Source organism: Brassica napus, chromosome C6 (genome assembly GCF_020379485.1).
Source record: "Brassica napus cultivar Da-Ae chromosome C6, Da-Ae, whole genome shotgun sequence".
Lineage (NCBI taxonomy): Eukaryota > Viridiplantae > Streptophyta > Magnoliopsida > Brassicales > Brassicaceae > Brassica > Brassica napus.
In genome coordinates this window covers 45,452,456-45,477,525 of record NC_063449.1, presented here as the reverse complement: position 1 = coordinate 45,477,525, position 25,070 = coordinate 45,452,456, and the positions used below count along the sequence as shown (strand labels likewise).

General features: G+C 35.8%; 4 protein-coding genes across 4 annotated transcripts; 2 read left to right on the top strand and 2 right to left on the bottom strand.

Annotated features, from left to right (window-relative positions):
* Positions 1–2,115: 2,115 nt before the first annotated feature.
* On the bottom strand, positions 2,116–3,897 carry LOC106403030 (zinc-finger homeodomain protein 5-like). Its single transcript, XM_013843869.3, has 2 exons — positions 3,521–3,897; positions 2,116–3,316 (listed from the first exon to the last, which is right to left on the bottom strand). The coding sequence occupies exon 2, from the start codon at positions 3,274–3,276 to the stop codon at positions 2,377–2,379; it is 900 nt and encodes a 299-aa protein (XP_013699323.1). The 5' UTR covers positions 3,277–3,316; positions 3,521–3,897; the 3' UTR covers positions 2,116–2,376.
* Positions 3,898–12,642: 8,745 nt separating this feature from the next.
* Positions 12,643–15,941, top strand: LOC106406666 (sugar transporter ERD6-like 6). The gene is made up of 17 exons (XM_013847365.3): positions 12,643–13,113; positions 13,200–13,262; positions 13,333–13,422; positions 13,519–13,578; positions 13,660–13,725; positions 13,797–13,862; positions 13,958–14,033; positions 14,109–14,173; positions 14,255–14,347; positions 14,436–14,519; positions 14,593–14,677; positions 14,756–14,865; positions 14,949–15,008; positions 15,095–15,160; positions 15,239–15,298; positions 15,387–15,501; positions 15,583–15,941. Exons 1-17 carry the CDS (start codon positions 12,925–12,927, stop codon positions 15,693–15,695), a joined length of 1,461 nt encoding a protein of 486 aa, XP_013702819.1. The 5' UTR covers positions 12,643–12,924; the 3' UTR covers positions 15,696–15,941.
* Positions 15,942–16,178: 237 nt separating this feature from the next.
* LOC106405142 (5'-nucleotidase domain-containing protein 4) lies at positions 16,179–20,326 on the bottom strand. The gene is made up of 16 exons (XM_013845740.3): positions 20,242–20,326; positions 19,255–19,574; positions 19,088–19,165; positions 18,789–19,009; positions 18,603–18,695; positions 18,437–18,520; positions 18,025–18,141; positions 17,749–17,854; positions 17,542–17,658; positions 17,401–17,458; positions 17,233–17,309; positions 17,069–17,139; positions 16,943–17,003; positions 16,791–16,850; positions 16,642–16,704; positions 16,179–16,553 (listed from the first exon to the last, which is right to left on the bottom strand). Exons 1-16 carry the CDS (start codon positions 20,324–20,326, stop codon positions 16,431–16,433), a joined length of 1,734 nt encoding a protein of 577 aa, XP_013701194.3. The 3' UTR covers positions 16,179–16,430.
* Positions 20,327–21,907: 1,581 nt separating this feature from the next.
* On the top strand, positions 21,908–24,896 carry LOC106406196 (S-adenosyl-L-methionine-dependent tRNA 4-demethylwyosine synthase). Its single transcript, XM_013846817.2, has 8 exons — positions 21,908–22,843; positions 22,927–23,042; positions 23,148–23,323; positions 23,585–23,775; positions 23,873–23,959; positions 24,058–24,215; positions 24,309–24,519; positions 24,608–24,896. The coding sequence occupies exons 1-8, from the start codon at positions 22,013–22,015 to the stop codon at positions 24,761–24,763; spliced, it is 1,926 nt and encodes a 641-aa protein (XP_013702271.1). The 5' UTR covers positions 21,908–22,012; the 3' UTR covers positions 24,764–24,896.
* The last annotated feature ends 174 nt before the right edge of the window (positions 24,897–25,070 follow it).

Below are 25,070 nucleotides of genomic sequence, written 5' to 3'. Positions count from 1 at the left end.
AGCATGCAATCGATCTAATAACACCAGATTTCTCGAAATTGCCGCTGGGACCTCCACTGGAATCACACCGGAAACAGGAGCCTCCACCGGAATTCGACGACTTGAAGTCATCACCGGACCATCCAAAGCACTTGACCACCGGAAACAACCGGGAACTTAACCACGACACTGAAAAACCACCTCCAACGACTGTATTGGAATTATAGGAGATTCAACATCTTAACCACCGCTCAAGCACTCCCGAGTGAAAGATGTGATGCGGAGTCGGAAGCTGGATGCTCATCACCGACAAGGAAGGGAGAGCACCGGAGGCAGAAGCCGGACGACCATCGAAGGGGCAGATGCGACGCCGGAGTCAAAACCGGAACACCACCGGCGAGAACAAGAGGATTCATCTCATCACTTTTCCCCTGCGAAAGATTTTTAGAGAGGGAACAAAGGAAAAGGAGAGAGAACCTTAAGACTTGCTCTTCCAAATAAAATGTATTCCGAAGAATACACAATAGTCTATTGCAGACTGATGCATGTCCCGTCTTCGACTTGGTCATCGTTGATCAAGCGAGTTCTGTTTAATTTAGCATATCTATTTATTTTTGTTGTCTCTCCTCCATTTATTGAGGATTATATTTAAACATCATTTGTACTGAGCAAATATTTTAATTTTATCTTCCATGTATTGTACAGTGAAATCTTTATAAATTAATAATGTTGAAACTACATCAAAACTATAATTTTTTATTAATTTATAAAGATATTAATTTATCGATATATTAATTGAACTAAAAATTCAATTTGAAATTATAAAATTATATTATTTTATAGAAATTTTTAGTATATATTAATTTATAAAGTAGTAATTTAAAGAGGTTATACTGTTTTGATACGTCTGAACTTGAGAAAAGTCACAAAAATAAGAAAACACATGATGAGCTTTAATAACTCCAATAAAACCAATCGTTTTGCCGGAAACATTTATATTTTATATAATACATTTGCGTGATTCTTATGAGCTTTCCGGGGCTAATTGTTATAAATAAGTGAGGCCTTTAAATCTTCGAACCGACCCATTTGAAAGGTGAACCAAATAGATGATTAAAAAACTGAAACGACGTCGCGACTGAAGAAGAAAATCTTATGTGTTTTATATAACTTGGACTTTGATATGGGAAGCTTTTTCGTATAATATTTTGCCCACTTTCTTTTCTCAAAGGAAGAAACATAACTTCGACGAGAATAATAGTATATTATTATTAGAAATTATCAACAGTTCCCCACACATAATTGTCACAAAAGAAAATAGAAACTCGAAAATTATTTATAAAGCCAATTATTACATATAGCAGCTTAGATGCATAGGTCTTGACGACACAAAAGAAAAGATACATAAGTCGTCAGTTATATAAATTTGGCCTCATCTGTGTTATATTCAACAGTGAGAATCTTCAATTTTTGTTTTTAGATTTCTTTTTCTTCCATGTTTTTTCGTTTTTGTACAAAACTGGAATGTGACAGATCTACAGTATACTCAAATCATATGGTCACAATTGTGGACATATCTCACATCAAACATATAAAGTGCTCAGCTTTGATCATATATGACACTTGCGTATGCATATATTTATCATATATAGCAAAAATTCTAAAATTATGGATTCATCTTTTCAACTAATTTCAGACATTATATAAACATTAAATATTTTGTTTTTGTATTCCTCTTGAGAAAAGTAAATATAGATTAATTAATATTTTTGAGATATAATATGGATTAAATTACAAACATGAAAATATTATGGTCAACCCAAAATTTAACCATAATCACATAACAATTTTTGGGGGTCTCATACAAAAAAAGATCTTCATATATATATATATATAAACTGCTAAAATTGTTGTGTTTACATTATGTATCTGTTTTCTTTATTGGCTGACAGCAAATAATGTTTATCTACAAGTTTATGTATATCCAAACTAAGGAATACAAATTTAGAATGTTTGCATTAGTTTATATATTTAGTAAGATTGGTATCAAACTGTTAATAACAATGTCGATCGTATTTGGCATATTTAAGTTTGTACTTTGTAACAACACAGCATCTTTGAGTTTAAGCTTAAACGTAAAAAAAGACAGAAACATAAACTAACAAGTAAACGAAGCTGATTACAAGTACGAACCGGGTAAAAGACAAAACACAGACAAATAAAATAAAAACAAACCAAATTAAAAAAGAAAACATTAACTACGCAAACAAAACATCCATTGATTGATCCAAAGATCGTACAAGCTACAAAAACCTAGAAAACATTTTTTAAAAAGACAACAACAAACAATAGATTAAAAAGATAATCTCTTACATAATCTCACCATTAGAGAGTTCCTCATACTGTTGATGGTGGTGGTTTCCTTGCATTGTTCTTGTTGTTATGCATCCACACTTTGAAGACTTGTCTCTTCACTCCGATCTCACCGCAGAACCTCTTGAGCTCTTCTTCGTCTTGCTTGTTCATCCTCCACCCTAGCTTCTCCGCGAACTCCATCATCCTCTCCTTCTGCTCCGTCGTGAACTTCGTCCTGAACCGTTTCTTCGACGACATCGAAAACGCCATTTGTCCCGCCGCTGCTCCTCCGTGCTCTCCGCTTGATTGTCCGTACATGTTCAGATCTTCACTAGACGACTCAGCTCCTCCTCCTCCGCTCCCACCGTAAGCGACGCTCATCGGCGTCACCATTCCCGCACCGCCAGGCGGACTCATCCCGTACTTATGGTGGTGCATCGGCGCGTAGTTCGGAGGCGGAGGAAGCATGAGCGGGTTAAGCATCATGTTCGGCGGCGGCGGTCTTCTCCCTCCTCCTCCTCCTCCACCGTACTGATGGTGGTGATGACGGTGGTGGTGAGCGATCACATCCGAGCTTCCCACACCGTCGACTTCTTTCCGGTGGAAATTACGGTGGCAGTCGCAAGCAGCGCATCTGAGAGCTTCGATCGTCCCTTCTTCGCCGCTCGGCATAAACTCGCCGCATCCGTCGTGTACACTTCCGCCGACGTTCGCCGCGTGGTTCTTGAGACACTCCCGGTACCGTACGGCGGTTTTAGCGGCGGCGGAGATGGCAAAAGAAGACGGAGACTTGGACTGGTGGTGATGATCTAGGGTTTGAGAAGAGACACGAGTGTTGTTGTGATTACCGTTGACATTATCTTCATTTGCAATGCTACCAACACCATTGTTGCCATTGTCATCTCTTCTTCTCTCTATCATTTCATGGCTTCTCATATCCATTTTTTTTTCTTCTTCTTGGAGTTTGATTAAAATTAGAACCCTGAAAATGATTTAGTTGCAATTAAGGAGATTAACAAAAGAAAAATGGCTAATTAATTAATTTTCTGAATTTTCATGGAGATATTATTACATAAGCTTATGAACTGAAGTTTGCTTAATTTTTTATGTCTGAAAAAGAACATAATAATGAGATTACTAATAAGGAAATAAAGAAAATTAAAGACAGTGAGATCCAGAGACTCACAGATAAGAGCAAGTACACGAGGAACAACCCAGTTTTTTGCAGGAGGAACCGAAGAGGATCTTAAACTCATTAAAAGCTCAAAGCTTTTTGCTTGTGAATGGTTTTAATGGAGAGAGATATGAGATGATGAGAGAGGAACTTTTAAGATTAATACTGTAAAAGGGATTTTTAGGTCTAATTGGTTTTTAAGGGTGAAAGAGAGAAGAAACCATGTTTGATGTCTCAGTGCTCCCAACAAGCCAACCTTTGAGATCTGATTATAAGAGACAGTTTGGTTGCGTGTGGTGAGGCCATGAGAAAGAGATAAGAGACGATCCCCTTTGTTTTTTGAGAGATGAGACTAATATCATACCCTACTATATATTATACTATTATATATGTTTATCATACTTATTAGAAAACTTATTAAGGTATTTTCTCATTTTTTTGCATTTTCTTTTATAGCTGCTTTAATATTTTGACCCCTAAATATGTTCAGATCAGCAATCTATCCAAAAGCTATTTTAAAGTTAGTATTATTATTTTTAACATTGAGTTGAACTAATGTACAAACTTATAAAAGTGTGAAAACAGAACATAACTTTTAACTGAATTTGATCCTTATAATTTAAGTAGTTTGTATAGTAAGACACCATTTATAATTTATTCAAAACGTATCATAACACTTTATCAAACTAAAACAATGGGCAGAAATAAAAAAAAAAAGGGCTAACTCACTGACTCTACATCAATATTTTAGATTCAACGATTTTCAGGTCAATGGATCTACAAAATAATCCGGATGGATCATAAATTAATTGATTAATATTTTATATATGTTAAGTTTATAACTATAGAATAAAAATAAAACCTGATAGTTTTAAATAGGAAAATTCTCTCAAATAACCATTTTTTAAGTTTTTGTCATAAAATAGCTTCCAAAACAAAAAAAATGGCTAAAATAGCTTCTTTTTATTTTGAAAATTTTAATATTTGTTTTTTATTTTTTTTAAATTGAAACAATATCCCCAAAACTCCACCCTTTAACTCTAAACCCTAAATCTAGATTAATTAATCCTAGGGTAAAAATGTATTTTTACCTTTTAATAAAACTTATTTTGGTCATTTTCTTCATTGAAATCTATATTTGTGACAAAAACTTAAAAATGACTATTATAGGAAATTTTTCTTTTAAATATGATGTCTTAACAATAATGATAAAGTGACTGAAAATATCAATTACAAACTAAACCACAGAGAAACATTAAAATAGTGTGTATTGTAAAGTATATAAAAAACTAACAATGTATTACATCAATTATTTTAGTTATTTTCATCACTATTCTGCTAAATTCTACAAACTGTATAACAGAATATACATTTTAAAACATGAAGGGTTTAAGCAGACTTAGCCGATCATGGGTTAAGTCAGATTTTGTTGGGGTTTTTTTTTTTTTAATGTTAGCAGTAGGTTTCAAATTAGCTGATTTGGCATTATATCAGAATCAAACTAGTGACCAAATTCTTAAGCAAAAAAAAAAAAAAGTGACTGAATCGCCGGTTTATCTATCTGATGGCGGATCCAAACTGCAGATGAGAACATTACTATATATTCTCACCGTTTCTGAATAAGTGTCATTTTGACACTTTTCACACAGACTAAAAAATAGTAGAAATATATGTAAGTTGTTTTATTAATTACATTTTTCTGGCCAACAGTATTTGAGATAAATAAAATTATTTATAAAACCAATGCAGTTTGTAATTAATTTTCAGTTGAAAGTAAATATAATTTGCATTGAAATTGTAAAATGACATTTTTTGTGTAACAAAGAAAAAAACTAGAATGAAACTAGAATTAAACAAAGGTAATTGAAATTTTTCAGTTAATTTCTAAACGCATCACGATTCTATAGTAACTTGAAGCTCGAACTTCATAGTATTTGTAACTCGCATGAAATTGATGCAATTATTGACATTCTGACCGCAAGTTTTAATGAGCTCGCTTTTTTACCGTGTACAGTAAGGCATTAGTGCGTACGTTGATCCTTTAAAACTGTTAAAAATATTTTTGAAAACAATATTAAATACATAATTAAAATTAATTACTCGTATCATTTTTTATTTCTGTTGTTTTGCATAATGCTAAATCGCTAATCAGCCTGAAACGGGACTGTTGTCTGTACGTTCCGTCAGTTAATCCCCTTTGAGCATACTAATAAATAATTATATAGTCAACTATAATAATGATTAAATAAACACTAAGAATAGTTAATTCAGAGCATTGTAATTTGTGCCAGTGGATCATATTTTACATTGGTAATCGGGTGATCTTATTACGTAATCTTTGTTTTAGATATATATACTATCATTTATTGTCCTCCGGTTTTAGATAACAAGTAGTAGTATACAATATTCAAGTTTACCTACAAGGCTACAACTCTCAATCTATACTTCCTGTGGACATTATGCATAAGTGCTGTTTTCTGCATTGTTTGCGTCCCCATTAATAGAATTAAGAGCGTTTGAGGGGGTCAACTATTCCAAACGATCTTACGTAATCTACCTGAGAACTTTAACCAACTCGGCACAGATCTTAGTTGTATCTTGGTGGGGTGGGTGGGTGGGGGGGGGGGGGGGGGGGGGGGTCAACAAGGTCTTTCATTGTTTTATACTGGAATTTGAACGTTTGTGTTTTTGCTTACTATTGAATGTAGAAAAGTTCATATGGTTTACAGGTCAAAATCTAAGTCAATGAACACTACATCCATATAAAATTAAACAAACAAAATGGTCTTAGCCTAGTAGTAAATTAGTAAATGGCTCACAACTATGAGTAACGTCCTGGATTCGATTTTCCTTGACCACCCGGAACGCCTTAAATGATAAGAAAACGCGGATCATGCGGACCTCATAGTGATTAGTCATTGGGCTTAAAAAATCGTTGGGATAATTTTAATAATTTTCTTACTTTGGATATAAATTAAACATAAATATAAATAATAATTAATCATAACTTAGTTCATGCAATCAATATTTTTAATAATTTTCTTATTTTGGATATAAATATAATTCATTAAAATAAGTCAATGAATTATTGTTTTATACTGGAATTTGAACGTTTGTGTTTTTGCTTACTATTGAATGTAGAAAAGTTCATATGGTTTACAGGTCAAAATCTAAGTCAATGAACACTACATCCATATAAAATTAAACAAACAAAATGGTCTTCGCCTAGTAGTAAATTAGTAAATGGCTCACAACTATGAGTACCGTCCTGGATTCGATTTTTCTTGACCATCCGGAACGCCTTAAATGGTAAGAAAACGCGGATCATGCGGATCTCATAGTGATTAGTCATTGGGCTTAAAAAATCGTTGGGATAATTTTTAATAATTTTCTTACTTTGGATATAAATTAAACATAAATATAAATAATAATTAATCATAACTTAGTTCATGCAATCAATATTTTTAATAATTTTCTTATTTTGGATATAAATATAATTTATTAAAATAATTCTCTGAAAATATATTGTCAATTAGTGTAAATATATCTTTAACAGTCAATAAATTCGGTTATATTATATCTAATCCTCGGTTTTGAGATTTTGGAGAGACAAATATTTTAAGATAAATTTTTTAAAAAATATTATTTTAAATTTCTTAAAATGGAGGTATAATAACTTCTAAAACTTGGAAGGTAAGGCGAATATTACACCGCGTTTTACCTTTTACCCAAGACCGATGCTAAATATATATTGTAATTTTTAGCTATGAGTACATAACACTGTTTCAGTAGAATAGAAGTGCAGAACTATAGTATTGAAAGTTTGAAACAATGTACAACTTCCGTAAAAAAAAAAAACTCAACTCAAAAACAAAAATAATTACCATATTGGTTTTTCGAATGTGCAAGAAAATATAAAGAGATTAACTAAAAATAAAAAGAAATTAGGCTTTACAGTGTGTGGGTTGCAGAGAAGGGCAGTGCAGAGAACAACCGACAAGGTCAAGTTGGAAGCCCAGCCACATGCCCTGCCACATTATGGGCCCCGCCCATTCTCTCTCTCTCCTTCATTATTATTACTCTCTTCTCTCTCGCTTGATTTTTTTTCAAACCCTTAAACCCTAATTTGTTGAAACACCATTTACCCTTGCTCATATCTTTTCTTCTTTCCTCTTTCACCCTACCTTTACTTTACTTTTATTATTTGCTTAGTTGTATCATATTTAAACTAAAGAAAAACTCAAAACATACTTCATTTACTCAACCCAATACATGAGAACATACAAAGTGTGTCTTCCTATCTTACCTTTTATCTTTTTTACTTTTCATTTTAAATATATAAATTAGTTAGAAGCTTTTTTCAAGCACAAAAGACATTATGAGTCTAACGAAACAACATGTTTTTTTTTTATAACCATTCGAGAGGTTTTCTATATTCAATGACTAATTACTACGAAATCCGCAAGATTTGCATTTTCTTACCATTTAAAGTGCTCCGAGTGGCTAAGAAGAATCGAATCCATGATGATATTCACAGCTTTCAGCCCTTTACCACTAGACCAAAACCACGTGTAAAAACATCCGTATTAATATACAAAACTATTTTAATATTAACCCATTTATCTTATTTACTACCCTGATATGCAATTAGATATCCATTCATTCATTCACGCGTGACGTAATATACTGTACTTTTTGAAGCCGTAAGATATCCATGCGTGTGAATAACTGTTATAAAAGGTTGCAAAAATGAAAAAAATTACCGTAATTAATTTAATTTGATAAAAAAAATATAAAATAAAAGTAATCGTCATAGCTTCTGCAGAATTTTCCATGGACACAGCCTGTCACACGATAATTACTTATCTACCATAACATGTTTTTGTCCCCTTTAGCATTATGACCTCATTCTCTTTCTAACAATTTATTTTGACTTTAATTTAAAAACAAATCGAACTTGAAACCCAAACTAATGTTTTCTGGTTTAACTCTTGAATTGAGGTTTGTAAATCATTTTTTCGAGGAATCCGTGAGAAATGGTTAACAAAATAACTGCACGCCATTTCTCAGGTCATATATATAACAGTTTATATATACTATCATCTATATCATTTATATTCAAAATGTCTAAAACTTTGGATTATCAGTTGATAAACGTTTTTTTTTTTGACAGCAAACAAAACATTTACAGACTCATATTGACTTTGTAAACCAATTTGGTAACTCCGCATCCATGTGAACGACGAAAGACGGTTGCTTCCTAGCACTATGTGCTAAGCTATCCGCCCGTAGGTTCTCCGTCCGTGGTACATGAACGATGTCTGAGTTGAGGAAACTTTTTTTTTAAAAGCTTAATGTCTTCCAGATAACTTTCAAATGCTGGCCATTCTTCTGGTTCCGAAACCATCTTTACCAATTGAGAACAATCCGTTACAAACGTCACCTGAAACTGTCTTAAACTCTTCTTACATTCCATTGCCCAAATTAAAGCCTCCACCTCCGAATGAAGGGGTGAGAGACATGCCCTTACATTTCTTGCCCCTAATAAACCATCGAAACCCGGTAAAGTGCTATACCAGCCTTGCCCTGAAAATAAATCTTTATCTTTCCATGATCCATCTATGAAGCACCATCGTCCTGACGTTGCTAATGTGGAAGTGGTATGTACCTGATGCCCCCTCCTTGGATCATTTACTACCTATGTCTCAGTCCAGCGTGATGATTCCAATTCTGCTAATTCGAGTGTTTCCCTCGGATCAATATCCAGATCGCTAAAAACTTTGTTATTCCATCTTACCATCTTGCAAAATATAACAGCCAGAACCTAACCGCACTTGGTTTGATGAACGTTTATTACAGTCTTTTTTTGTTACAAAACCTTTATTACAGACTTGACTATTTGTTAATGTTCTTAAAACATAAAAAGACGGTGTGCCGGTGATATAAGCCACTGCCCACGAATACGAAAGTTGCTTTACAACTTCACCCACCAGGGCGACCACAGATTTTACCAACTTAATTATCTTGGAAGCATCATACTTTCTCTGACGAATCCAAACAAAAACCGAAGCTGTATATATCTGATAGGTTCTAAATCATCATGTCTTAGTATTCTTTAGCAACAAAATTCAACACAACACTTTAAAGTCAAATAAAAATATCATGCTTACTAAGATTAACATTTATATTTGTAGTAACAAAGTAACAAATAGAGTTAATTAATCAATGTATTTAAAAAAAAAAGAATCAACCAATATATGAAATAAGGAACTGGTGAAGTTGTGAAGATATGAAATGTCTATATTCAGACAGAGAATCAAAACCCAAAAAGCAGTTTTGAAGTAACAACTGTATAACTAAACAATGTCTGAATCTCTCTCTCTCTGCCACCCTCCACGCTTCCCCGCAACAACCCTTTTTACTTTGCCTCTCTTTTAACTTTTTTTTTTCAATTTTCTTCTTGTGTATAGTTTTTTACACCTAAAGTGTAGCTTCTATGGTGTTGTAGGGATATTTTGGGATTTGGAATTTCCAAATTCTACCAACTTGGTTTTCACTACTAAAGTATTCAATTTAAATCGGTTCATCTAAACCGATCTCCGGTTAGTTAAATGCATTCAGAAGAGTTGCATAATGTTATTCAAGGGATTAAGTTCGTTGAATATTCCTAGGCAATGTAAAATGTAAGAAAAAATAGCTGGAAAATGAAATGAATGAAAGGGAAAGCAGTGGTTTGAGTTGTCCTTATCAGCTCTCTATTCTTTCTGAAAAACAAAACTTAAGAGTTTTGTGTTGCCAACTTGTTTTGTAGCCAAAATCAGAACAACTCTTACTTCACTGTTTCAAAACACTTTGCTTTGTTTGTTTTCTACTAATGAGTTTTGTTTGCCTCTCACGTCTTCATCACTCTCCCATACTTTACTACCATACACAACTCTCTATTTACTAAAACTATTTTAAAATCGTGTGGAGGAGAAATGATGAATCTGGTGTGTTTCTGTTACAATGACAGAGGCAAGAAACCAAACAGTAGTGTTTTCATCGACTCTGTTGTCCTCAAACTTATAATAGAAGATCCCAAGAACGATGTATCATCAAAAGTGTTTCTTATTTTTTTCTTCCATGAGAGTACGTTTTGTTGAGTGTGTTTTGACAACTCAACAAAACAATGGCATAACCTCCTCCGTTCATGAGTTTTTTTTTGTGAATTTTCCTCATTAGCAAAACATTAAGTTTTTTTTTCCGATTAGCAACGAGAATATAAACAACAGTTTTAAGTCTCCAACGAGCGAAGATTGAAAGTTCATTAGCTAAACTAAATCTTACATACTCTTCACTTAGCTTGAGGGTTTCTGCTGTATGCGGAACAATCAACTTTTTCATCAGACAGTACCTGACGACCGGACTAGAATCCATATATATAACGCCATGAAAGACAACTATGTTTGTTCCCATGCCCCGTTAGAAGACGATAAGAAGACTAATGATATCAACCACTGTTTACTAGAGTTTTCTCGCCTTTGCTTGTGGTGATGTACACATTATCGGTTATCGTCATTTTTGCCAATAAATTTTAAAGAGTTAGTATATATAGTCGCATGGCTTCTAAATTGTCAAAAATTTCTTATCAAATTAACTCAAAATGTTTAAGCAAAAAGAGTCAACATGGGAAATCATAATCGATATCAAAGCTCAATAAGCTTACTCCAGTCTCCAGCCATAATAACCAACCTCAATACAGATTCCCTACGTAGATGCTATTCATGAACATCCTAAGGTCCACAAAACTACGTACGATATCTTCTCATCTTCTCATGTGACTTGTAAGCTCGATACAAGTATTATATACGCAAATTTAAAACTAAAACTTATCTTAACAACAATTCCAAGAGTGGCCCTCACGCTCCGACGTTCTCCTACATGGGCCTTTAATAAAATAATAGAGGTTGATTTATTTAATAAGCCCAAACTGAATTGCCTGGGTGTTCCAGTTGGGGCCCAATAATACCGACGGTCTTTGATCAATTGTTTTCATACAATTTGAGATTTGATTAGGTAAATGATTATGTTTATTTTTCTTCTGTTTGTAACTATTGTACATGTGAGAAACGAGGTGGTAACAACAAAATACTTTAATCAATGTTATGTAGAGTGCAGATATATAAAATTTGTGGTCAACAAGAAGATAAGTTGGGTTATAAATGGAGACAGGAATATCAGATCACGAAGACGTGTTCGGTATGATATGATACTCTTGTCTTTTTGTGTTCTGGCCACCTCTTCCCTCACATTTCTCGTTTTTTTTTTCACTCTTCTATTTCGTACCAAACGGCAATTAAAAAGAAAACAATTTGATTTAGTCTAAAGTATAGACCATCGTTGATAATCTGGCTTTTTATATGGATGCGAAAATACAAACTGAAGACTTAAATGGAATTAATATTTGAAATAAGGGTCTGGACTTTGATAGTACGAGTACGGTGCGGTGCGTTCGCGGACATCAAAGATGAGAAAAAATAAGAGAACAAACTTCCAAAAGTAATTCTAATATTTCATAAAAAGAATGAATACAAATAATAAGCTTAAATATAAAATTACTTATTTTAGTATTAATGATGTAAGTAAGTTGTGGATGTCTTATCCAAAAGAACAAGCTTCCAATTTTGATCAATTAGTGTGTTGATTGTACTTTGTAGTAATTATATATCATTCCCCAGATTAAAATCAGGTAGTTAACAGTGGTGAATTACTGACCAAAATTGATAAATACCAAAAAAAATAAAAAAATACTAGCTGGTCATTAAAAAATGGATATAAATTATCCAAAACACCATAAAATAATTCATATTTATTGGCAACATATTCTATTCAAAATTTGCATTATCTTTCTAGCAAATCCTGATGACTATAGTATGTTTTTAGTTTTAGCAAAAGATCTACGTAGTAAATTATTCATCATCCAAAAACATTGTGTAATAATTATCTTTACCATATGACACATTATTCAAAGAAATATTATATTTTATTTTGTCTAAATATTTGTTAGTTTTAGCAAAAAATATAAAAATAAATTATCCGCTATCTAAAAAAACCTTTAATTTTGTCCAAATTTGGTTTATGCGACGACGCAACCTGTTGTGATCTTAAAAAAAAAAAAAAAAAAAAAGAACTATCAGAACAAGTCTCCTCTTGTCTCACCAGCAATTAATCACTGCATTACACCCAAATTATCTTCCTTTTTCGACTTTTTTCATAACAAGACGGCGTCTCTTAAAATCCCTTTTTATCCAAAGCAGCTTGGTCATCAAAAACCCAGTTTCTAGATCCTCTAAACCGAGCAAAAAAAAAAACTCCAAAAGGAGGTTTCTTTCTTGCCTTGAGGCTAAAGCTTGAAGCTTTTGATATACATAAGAAAGATGAGTGATACAGAGGAGGCCAGGAATAATGATCTGCGACGACCTTTCATACACACGGGAAGCTGGTACCGGATGGGCTCAAGACAATCGAGCATGATGGGTTCGTCTCAAGTCATCAGAGACAGCTCAATCTCTGTTCTTGCTTGTGTCCTGATCGTTGCTCTTGGCCCTATTCAATTCGGTTTCACTGTAAGTTGAAGAAAGTCTCAAACCTTTTTTCTTTTTTTCCATTTGTAGAAAGTTGTTGACTGATTTGTATCTTTTTTGGGTTTCAGTGTGGTTATTCTTCTCCGACACAAGCTGCAATCACTAAAGATCTCGGTTTAACTGTATCCGAGGTAATAATAAACCAATCTCTGTTTGTTTTTTTACCGTGGTCTGACTTTGATCTCTTGTTCCATGTATTAGTACTCTGTGTTTGGTTCTCTATCCAATGTGGGAGCTATGGTTGGTGCAATTGCCAGTGGTCAGATTGCAGAATACATTGGAAGAAAAGGGGTATAGCTTTGTCTAATTTTGAATCTTGATCCAGCTAATGACATCTTTACTTGCTTTACTTAGACCCTTTTATTGTTTGTGTGTTGTCTTGGACAGTCTCTGATGATTGCTGCAATTCCAAATATCATTGGCTGGCTTTGCATATCATTTGCTAAAGTGAGTCTTTTGTTGTTTTTTAGTTTCTTTATTTGATCTGAAAATGTTATGATTGACTTTACTTCATCCTGGTTTTTGTAGGATACTTCTTTTCTTTACATGGGAAGACTTTTAGAAGGCTTTGGCGTTGGGATCATCTCTTACACAGTAAATACTGATCTCACCTAATTGTTTTGTTTAATGGAAGTAAATTTATGCAACTTGGTTTGTGGTTTTAGGTGCCTGTGTATATCGCTGAGATAGCTCCACAGAATATGAGGGGAGGACTAGGTTCAGTGAACCAGGTTTGATATTGCCTATCTGATTGTTTCTTCTTTTTCATTTTGCCAACAGATTCTTAATGCTAAACATTAGATGTTGGTTAACTATATGCATGTAGCTTTCTGTGACAATTGGAATAATGCTGGCTTATTTACTTGGCCTCTTTGTTCCATGGAGGATTCTTGCAGTTTTGGGTAAGCCTGAAACCATTTTCCTGATTAATGATTCATCCACATGAGCTAATCACTTTCTCTCGTCTTTATCCTTAGGGACATTGCCATGCATAGTATTGATACCAGGACTCTTCTTCATTCCTGAATCCCCTCGCTGGCTTGTAAGTTAATATATTTTTCTTGAGTCAAGTTCATATTTTGGTCAATCCACTCTTATGGGATGATTTACTTTAATTTTGTAGGCGAAAATGGGTATGACTGATGATTTTGAAACTTCTTTACAAGTTCTCAGAGGGTTTGAGACTGATATTACCGTTGAGGTTAATGAAATCAAGGTAATAATATTACCACTCAGAATCTTTCCTTCTTTAAAGGTATATAAATGATTTTAAAACGCTTATTCTTTTTTCATATCTTCTGCAGAGATCTGTGGCATCATCTACTAAGCGGTCATCTACAGTTCGGTTTGTTGATCTCAAGCGGAGGAGATACTATTTCCCACTTATGGTACAAAACATTGAATATGCTTTCTCTACCATAAAGAAACATTATCTTAAAACTGTTTTTGTGTGTGTAACAGGTTGGTATAGGGTTGCTTGTACTTCAACAACTCGGTGGGATCAATGGCGTTTTATTCTATTCCAGTACAATCTTTGAATCTGCAGGTAAGTCCCTTCCTCTAAGAAGACATGACGTTTCTTGTTTCAGATTATTTATATAGCTTCAACTTTTTGCGTCTGTAGGAGTTACATCGAGTAATGCAGCAACATTTGGGGTCGGTGCTATTCAAGTAGTGGCGACTGCAATATCAACATGGTTGGTGGACAAAGCAGGTCGTCGCCTTCTGCTTACCGTGAGTACTCATTAGTGTCATTTCTTTAGGATTCAGGACATGTCCAAGAGTAACTAATAAGGCAAAATGGAAATGTTTTGTAGATCTCTTCGGTTGGGATGACGATAAGTTTAGTAATCGTTGCAGCTGCTTTCTACCTTAAGGTAGTTTTTGAGTTTTGTAACTTCCCTAAACATCATTTTTTTAACTTCTGCAACAACGTTTTTGAGTTATTACATGTCTTGTTTAGGGATTTGTGTCTCATGATTCAGACATGTACAGTATGCTGAGCATCTTGTCAGTAGTTGGAGTAGTGGTTAGTTGCTATGTATTGAAACTTTCTTGATATGCAATGAGCTGTTATATTTGTTTTAACTCTGTTGAATCATTACAGGCAATGGTTGTTTCTTTCTCGTTAGGAATGGGACCAATTCCGTGGCTCATTATGTCTGAGGTATCGATTAGAAGTTAGAACTAAGTGTTGTAAGAACTTTTATTAAACTGCCTTTTGATTGATTTGTTGTTGTTGTTGTGGTAAACAGATTCTTCCTGTAAACATAAAGGGTTTAGCTGGAAGTATAGCGACTTTAGCAAATTGGTTCTTCTCTTGGTTGATCACCATGACTGCAAACTTGCTCTTAGCCTGGAGCAGTGGAGGTTTCTCTCTTTGACTCTTCTCTCTCTGTCGCCATGATGGGATAATTTTTCTTTAATGGGGTTTTGGTTAATGTTGGACAGGAACTTTCACTCTATACGCTGTGGTTTGTGCATTCACAGTGGTGTTTGTAACTCTATGGGTTCCTGAGACCAAAGGGAAAACGCTTGAAGAACTTCAAGCCTTGTTCAGATGATAAGAACTCAAAGTAATATCATTCTGTCTCCCTCTCTCACCACATCTCTGTTTTGGCCAAGAAACAAAGAAATGTTAAAGAGATTTTCCAGCTGTTGTTTAATTAGGCTGAGAAGTTACGAAGGAAGATTTGTTTGTTTGTTTGTTGCGTCAATAACCTTCTGTTATGTGTAAATGAACACACCTTCAAGTTTTTTTTTTGTAATTTTATCAAAACTCTTCTCTCAAAGAGTAAAGATTATGCCAACACAGAGAGAGACAAGTCTGAACATCAACACTGCCAGAAATGAACAATGATGTATTAATGTTAGCACCAAACAAGACATTTTCTGCTTCTTCTCTGTGAAGCTATAGCAGTAGCCACTGATTGTTTTTGAATGCATAGCTTCAGGGAACTTAAGTTTCTTCTCATAAAACTGTAGAGGCTTTAGAACGTTCAATATACTGAGTAAAAGGAGATTTGAGGTGATCAGGAGGAATGTAACTAAGAAAAAAAATCAAATGATAATAGATTAATGAGTTTTGTAGACACAAACTTTGCCGCAAGATAAAATAAAAGGTTTAAAATAGAATCCCAAACTTATAGTTCGTACCAAAGTGAAACTGAAAATGCAATGAGTAAAGGGAGCTTGTGAACAAGAAGAATAAGCACCCAACCAAACCAAACAATAACTTAGATAAATACTCTCTTGACTTCAGATGGACTTTCTTTAGCTATCTCACTGATCGGATCAAATCAAAGGGGGAGAAGGTGGAACTCATGGGACATGAAGTCCTCACTTGGTTTGTAGTACTTCTCTGGGGAGTACAAGCGCAAGTTAGATACTTGGCTCGTGTACAGGCATGCAAATCTCTCCACCTACATTGAAAGAAAACATTAATTAAAATCAAATTCCTCATAAAGGCACAACACTATAACCGTTACATATTATATAACGTTCTATTACCTGGTGAGCAAATCTAGAACTCTGGTAACCAGTTTTCATTAATTGCCCCCAGACCTTATGAAACTGCAGTAATCAAAAAAGTAACCAACAACATGAGCATTGGAAATTAAAACTAGTTGTATTACACTGACACACTCTACAATTTTTACCTTTTTGTGACTGTCTCTTTGAGCTTCTTGAAGATTTAGTCGTACTTCATCCCTTTTACACTGTTGAATCCCACCCAAAAAAAAAACATTAATTATTGAATGAATATGCAAATTATTGGAGATTAAAGGAGTCCGTACAAATTCTAACATACCTCTAAGTTCTTAACCGCTGATAGCATTTCCTGCTTGTCTTTCTCGTTGATATCTTCAAACCTGACACGATATGATTTGGTTAAACAGCTTCCTTTGGTTCAAATCCTGATTTAAAGAAGACTTACTTCAAAGACCAGCTTAAGCGATGGATCTTATCTTCCACTGAGTCACGCTCATTCCTCATCAAAATTTGTTCCTGCAAACCCAAAAATTTATCAGATAAGGAAAAAGCCTATTTCACAAAATCATATATTCTATAATACAATATACGAAGAGAGGGTCCATTCACCTTACGCGCGTCCCTAAGCTCCCACAGAAGTTCAACCTCCTTTTCAAGTTCCGGAACAACAAGCATCGTCCTCCACCCTGAAGAATTAAAAAAAAATTCAACTACAAGTTAACTTCACAGAACAAAAAAAAAGAAGAAAAAATCTATAACTGGAAAAGAAAACCTTACCGAGTACTTTTTTGCTGCGCAAGATGTCACCGTATATGTGATCGCCAACGTAAAGGACCTAATAAGATCGAATAAGTGACTGATAAATGAGACATGGCACGGTACATCCAGTTACTATAGAGGTTTATAGTGTGACAGTACCTGTGAACTTGACTGGATGGAGAGCAGACTGTGAAGATGACCAACATTCCCACCTTGGAAAACTCGACACGCTTTGTCTTTACTCTTCAGTGGAATTTTTGGCGAAGGATCTCCAATCTGTCAAGCATAAAAAAAAATATAAGTTGCAACATTTGGATAAGTAGCATGTGAAAGACTGAATGAATGTCACAACTCGCGAAGTCTAACCTGAGCCATAGGTGTTCCATTGTCAGTATTGATCAGCATCCCTGACTTAAGTTCCACCTCAAAAAGGTTGACACGACTCTCCTCATGGAAGAAACCAGGTTTTGCACTTCACAAACATATATCCAATTCAGATAACAAACAAACGAGATTTAAAAAAAAAGAGAAGGAATAATGCAAGAAACTAAAATTCTTCTATAATAGCACATATCTTATTGTTCATCACCATGATTTCGTTCAGATCATTAGACAAAAAAAGAAACTAAGAAAAAACAATACCTGCCAGTGATCACAACATCAAAGTACTGGAGCCAATCAAAGTTGCAAGTATCAGGACCATGTACAGTGCGGCCTCCACAGAGAAAGTTCATCACAATATTTGTGTAGTCCCACAAACTGCAAGAATGTCGTCAAAAAAAATTCCTTTTAAAAACTAATTATACAAAGACAGGTAAGAACAAAACAAATCACTAGTAATGAAAGTTTGTCTCCCAACAAAGGTTTCTGTAACTCCCTATGTTCACATTTCTATTACAAGGGCAGGCCGGGAACGGTTACAGTGGAATTTTAGAGCATATTGCCATTTTAAATATGATGTTGAATAAGCTGCATGCAGAGCTACAAAAGCCATGCATGCACAATAACTTTTACGATAATACAATGAAGTTTGAAGAACTGTCATTAGCATTACCTATTGGTCACCAAGAATGTTGAGCGTCCGGAATCTCTTATCATTTTTATCAGAGGTACAATGGTAGCATCCTCGTTGATATACCTAAAAAATGGCAAGTTGAAAACCTATGATGAAAAAATGGAAAAAGGGAAGAAACAGTAATGAACATACACATCAGCCTTACTTATTAGGTTCCTTTGCCACCATCTGCTTCAAAGTTCCATCACGGTGGCACATATCAACAGCAGACCGGACATCTTTATACATGCGACCATAACTAAAAGAATATAGAATATCATGAGCATAACATATGCTTCCTTGGAGGCTGTATAGTGTAACAAAACAGTAACGTATATGGAAGTTGTCTTACTCAACGTCCTTGAGGATTTTATCAGGGTTGTTATCTTTGAAGTCAACGAGTTGGGCAAAGAGATAGGCTTCGGCCAAAGAGAAGAGAGTATCAATGAGAGCGTAGTCAGGCTCATCAAAAGAATCTCGTACTAGGCTAGTCCCATAGACATCAACTTTTTCCTCCTTAGAGAGCTCCTTAAACCCATGGTAAGCCACCTTCACATACTTATGGCGATCCATCTGCAACATGAGACAACAGTCAATTAGGAAACGAGGCAATAATTATTATAAGAGTCCAATCCAATACACAATATCTACCTTTAAGATGTTTCCTTTCTTTTTGTCTAGAACCAACCCTCTAACCATATAGTTCCAATCAAATGTCCATTCCAGCAGCTGTTTTTTGTAAACAACAACGAGTAAAAAAATTTAATCAAACTTTTCTACCGGTAACAAATTTAAAAACAGCAATGAAGTATACTAACCTCTCTTGGATACCCTAAATCGTATACCAACTTCCTCACAGTGCCTTCATACGCTAGGGACTCAAAAGTTTCAGACTTATACTGGGCCAGAGTATAGTCCATATCAAAGCCTACGGCAATGATATTCTTCATGTTCAAAGATCTATTGCAGAAGATCTGGTTTCTTACGTCGATTTTCTTTCCTCCTCCAGAGGTTGACCACTTATGGGGAGCTTCACATCCGTCCCTTGATCCCACATTGTGAAACTGCACCACCCTGTCCGTAAGACCACTAGCTCTTTGTTCTTCCATTTGACTCTTAAAACAGAGATGACTTGTCCCTGAGAGTTGATCAAGTAAAAGAAGCGTCATTTATGTTGTCATTCAAATGAACTCGTCCAATATATAAAAAATAGATGCAACACACAAACAAGGTATAAATAACATAGAGAATGTACATGCTCTATCCAAAAAAAAATGATAGCAATAATATATAAAATCAATCACGGAAGAAGCAACTGGTTAGTCAGAACCCACTAAGGCTAAATTTAGATGACACGTTTTCTAGAGAGAATACAAAAGTTTAGGATTAGTCAACAATACAAAAGTTTAGGATTAGTCAACACGGGTCATACAACACTAAGATTGCACCACTTTGATCCACTAGCACCGAAAAGGAAAAAAAAAAAGAAGTAACAAAACCTCCTGTAAAAACAAACCTAACACCTTAGCTCGTTAACATAGAACAAAAATTGCACCACGTAAACTCCTGATCTATGTTTCTTCCCAAGGCATATGCTCCAGGAAATTAAGACCTAATTAATATTTGCAACTTTAACTAATTAAAGACGTAAATTTACTACTATCAGAATATGGAACCAAACACATTGTTGAGAAATCAATCATAGTGAAATCGATGAACTTTTAGGTTAAATCAGACCCAAAAAAATAACAACACAAAGTTTAAAGAAACAAAAATTCCATTAAACACAAACATAATATACTGACCAGCAGAAGAATTGAGTAACTGTCTTTGTGCACAAGAAGAGAACAGAGAGACAGAGAGAGAGAAATGACGCTTGTTGAGAAGCATGCTGGTGGATGATAGGGTATAAATAATATAGGCATGGAAAAGGAAACGACTAATATTCCCCAGAGAGAATACGGCGTCAAACAAGAAAAAGTAGGATTCAAAATATAAACACTCAACATTTACCGATAATCCACCAAGAATATTCATTCCGTTTCACTTTTATTTATTTGTTTTTTGTTTTTTGTTTTTTGTTTTTTTCAACTAGGTATTGCCGAAGAAGAGAATGCCACGTGGCGCATAAAGAGCAAAGTGAAAAAAGTCGTGGTTGTGGCTTTCTGATCTCGGACAGAGTTAATGGGCTTTAAACCTAGATTAACCGGGCCTTAAATCTAAACAAACCGGGCCTTAAAAATAAAGACCATTACGTAAACCTTATACACTTACTCCCCGTCTCCGCCATTTCTACCACGTCCATTAGCCCATATCTATTTGTCCATTTATTGTTTGCGGACAGAAAGTGACCATGTCCATTAAGAACCATGTCCATTAAGGACCATACCCACTAACACCCATATTTTCATGGACTGCCATGAGATCCATAATGACCATATAAGAAATTTTAAAATTTAATTTATATGCCTACAATTATATATACAAGTTCATAAAATTAAAATTCATCCATAAATTCAAAATTACAACAATACATAAGTTCATAAGTACAACAATTCTAGTCTTGGCGGGAAAAATCGATTTTGCGGTTTTGGCGGAAAAACTTAATTTTGCAGTTTTGACGGGAAAACTCGATTTTGCAGTTTGGTGGAAAACTCATTTTTGCGGTTTTGGTGGAAAACTAGATTTTCTGATTTTGGCAGACAAACTCGATTTTCGGTTTTGCCATGGGGTCCATAATGACCATATAAGAAAATTTTAATTTATAAGCGTACAATTACATATACAAGTTCATAAAATTAAAATTCATCCATAAATTCATAAGTACAATAATACATAAGTTCATAAGTACAACAATTTCGGTTTTGGCGAAAAAAATCGATTTTGCGGTTTTGGCAGGAAAACTCGATTTTCCGGTTTTGGCGGAAAAATTCGATTTTCCGGTTTTGGCGGGAAAATTCGATTTTGCGTTTTGAAGAAAAACTCAATTTTGCGGTTCTGACAGAAAAACTCGATTTTCTGGTTCTGGCGGGAAAATTTAATATCAAAATTTAAGCGAAAAAATCGATTTTACGATTTTAGCGGAAAACCTTAAATTTTAGAAATCTTTGGTTTTGTGACCATTGGACAGTCCACGTCCATAAAGCCTAAAACCAACAAAGACCATTTTCTTAATGGTCTTCCACATTTTGTCCAATAAAAACCAATGGAAAAAATGAATTTGTCCATATTAAGCCCGTTTGTATATGGACATGGGCTACCATTGGACTTGGACGGTCCGCACATCTGACACCTCTGCTCCCGGTTCATAGCTTCGCGTGAACACGAGGTATTGCCGAATAATAGATTGCCACGTGGCATACAGATCAAAGGGAAAAAAAGCGCGGTTGTGGGCTTTTAACCTAAACAAACTGGGCCTTACATCTAAACAAACCGGGCCTTAAACCATAATGTAAACCTTATACTTCTTCCCCGTCTCCGCCATTTCCCCGTTCGTATCAAACCTCGCTAAACAACCTATCCCGGTTCATAGCTTTCGCGTGAACACCACGCGCCGCCTCTTTGTAAGCTCAATCCATGGCTTCGTCGTCCTCCATTCACGCTCGACTAGCTCTCGTAGCTCTGCTCTCCGCGACTACTTTCTACTGCATCCACAAATATCGCCGCCTGAAACGTCTCAAAACCCTCTCCTTAAACCCTAGCACCAGAAGGGGAAAGATCTTCTTCATCTCCGAAACTGGAACATCCAAATCCCTAGCTCAGCGTCTCCACAAGCTCCTGGAATCGAACGGCATCGCGTTCGATCTCGTCGATCCAACTAGCTACGAGCCGGAGGATCTCCCCAAGGAGACGCTGGCCATCTTCGTCGCGTCGACGTGGGACGGCGGGAAGCCGCCCAAGGACGGGGAGTTTCTCGTCGACTGGCTATCGGAGAGCGCGGAGGATTTTCGAGTCGGATCGCTTCTTCTCTCCGGTTGCAGATTCGGAGTCTTCGGCGTCGGGAGCCGGGGTTACGGCGAGGAGTACAACGCGGTGGCGAAGGAGATGTCGAGGAGGATGGTGGGGTTGGGGGGAGCGGAGATGGTTCCGTTGGGAGAAGGTGACGTGGACGATGGAGAGTTAGATAGAGCGTTTCAGGAGTGGTGTGATGGAGTGATTAGAGTTCTCAAGGGAGGCTCTGCTCGAGAAACTAATGAGATTACTCAAAACGGTGTCGTTGAGAGTGAAGACGAATACGTTGATACAACAGATGAAGAGGAGGAAGATGATAATAATGATATTGTTGATCTCGAAGATATTGCTGGAAAAGCTCCTTCTAGGAAGAACGGTGTGGTTAAGGTTACGAAACGTGGTGATGGGAAGAAGGAGATGGTGACACCTGTGATTAGAGCTAGCCTAACGAAACAGGTAGTTCTTGCTTTGAGATTTGAAGCAGGGTTGTTATATTGATTACTACAGAGTTTTCTGAAGTTATGTGTGACTTGTTGCAGGGGTATAAGATCATTGGTTCGCATAGTGGGGTTAAGATTTGTAGATGGACGAAGTCACAGCTTAGAGGGAGGGGAGGTTGTTACAAGCACTCCTTTTATGGCATTGAGAGTCACAGGTTCGATTTGAAAGTTCTGCCCTTTTCTGTTTACATCTAGCCTTATGCTTTGTATGTTGTGATTTCTTATGTTGACATGTATTTTTGGGTTTTGGAATATGCAAGGTGTATGGAGACAACACCTAGTTTAGCTTGTGCGAACAAATGTGTCTTCTGTTGGAGGCATCACACAAATCCCGTGGGGAAGAGCTGGCAGTGGAAGATGGACGATCCTAAAGAGATTGTGAATGGTGCTCTTGATCTTCATACAAAGATGATTAAACAGATGAAAGGAGTTCCAGGTCTGCTTATATCTCCCTCCTTATTCTGATAGTTTATGAGAATCCGTGGGTCAAGTTAGCGTCTGAAACCTATTTAGATATCTCATAGTTTATACATATCATGAAAGTCGTTTAGATCTTTGCACCAAAACATTGCTAGACACTATTGGAACTTTGAAAGTCAATAATAATGTGCGTGTTTTGGTTATTTGATTGATTTGGTTCCACCACTTAAGTGGCTATCAGATGCTGATGTTTTACTGGGGGGAATATGTTCTTCAGGTGTAACTCCAGAGAAGTTACAAGAAGGTCTAACACCAAGGCATTGTGCGTTATCACTTGTTGGTGAGCCAATTATGTATCCAGAGATCAATGCCCTTGTGGATGAGCTTCATGGAAAGCGTATTTCCACGTTCTTGGTTACTAATGCACAATTCCCCGAAAAGATCTTGATGATGAAGCCTATCACCCAGGTCCGTGGTGTCGATTTTGTACATGTTTTTTCCAGCTTTGAAGGCTCTTCATGCACTTAACTGTCTAACTCGTTATCTTTGGTAATGGTATCTACAGTTGTACGTAAGTGTAGATGCTGCCACCAAAGAGAGCTTGAAGGCTATTGATAGGCCTCTCTTTGCAGACTTCTGGGAGCGGTTTATTGTGAGTATTTTAAAATAACGTCTTTTATGTAATAAACCTACGAAATGAAATTTGAATTACGGTAAATGTATATAATATCTGCTCCATTTGTATCTCAGGACTCCTTGAAAGCTCTCCAAGAGAAGCAGCAACGAACAGTCTATCGTTTAACACTTGTCAAAGGATGGAACACAGAAGAGCTAGAAGCTTATTTCAATCTCTTCAGCATTGGGAAACCTGACTTCATCGAGATCAAAGGGGTCACATATTGTGGATCGTGAGTGTGTTTCACTTGTTATCCTCTCTCTCTCTCTCTTTCTCTATCACGTACAAAACATTACTTATATTAATCTTGTGGAAACATAAACAGATCTGCAACATCAAAGTTGACAATGGAGAACGTACCGTGGCACGCTGACGTTAAAGCATTCTCAGAAGCTCTGTCTGTGAAGAGCAATGGAGAGTACGAGGTTGCTTGCGAGCACGCCCATTCTTGCTGTGTTCTTCTAGGGAGAACTGACAAGTTCAAGGTGGATGGAAAGTGGTTCACCTGGATCGACTATGAGAAGTTCCATGATCTGGTAAGTTAGTTAAACCAAATCCAGAACACTTATCAATCTCAAAACTCCATGCTAATTATTACCGACACTTGTGAATGAATCCGTATAGGTGGCGTCTGGAGAACCATTCACGAGCAGGGACTATATGGCTGAAACACCATCATGGGCAGTTTATGGAGCAGAGGAAGGTGGGTTTGATCCAGAGCAGTTGCGTTACAAGAAGGAAAGGCATCATCACCCTAAACCACAAGCTGTTGTAGCTTAAGAGAGGAAGTAAGCTAATGTCTTTTTTTGTTATAAAGCCTTTGTTTTTTTGGTCAACTTCAGCGTTACATGTTACTCCTGGAAAGACGTTAAGGCTTTGAAACCATAATAATCAAGTTTTTGAATTTTGATAAGTTTCGATGTTAATATTGGGACATAGATGGTTTTGCACGTGAACACTTGCAGGGCCCATAATGTCTTGCGTGAAATTAGTTAGTTTCTACTTGCTAGGTTCTTTACTTTAACTACAGCAAGGTTCGCATTTAAGTATATATATAGCTTTGTTGTGGGTTTAGAGTAATAGACAA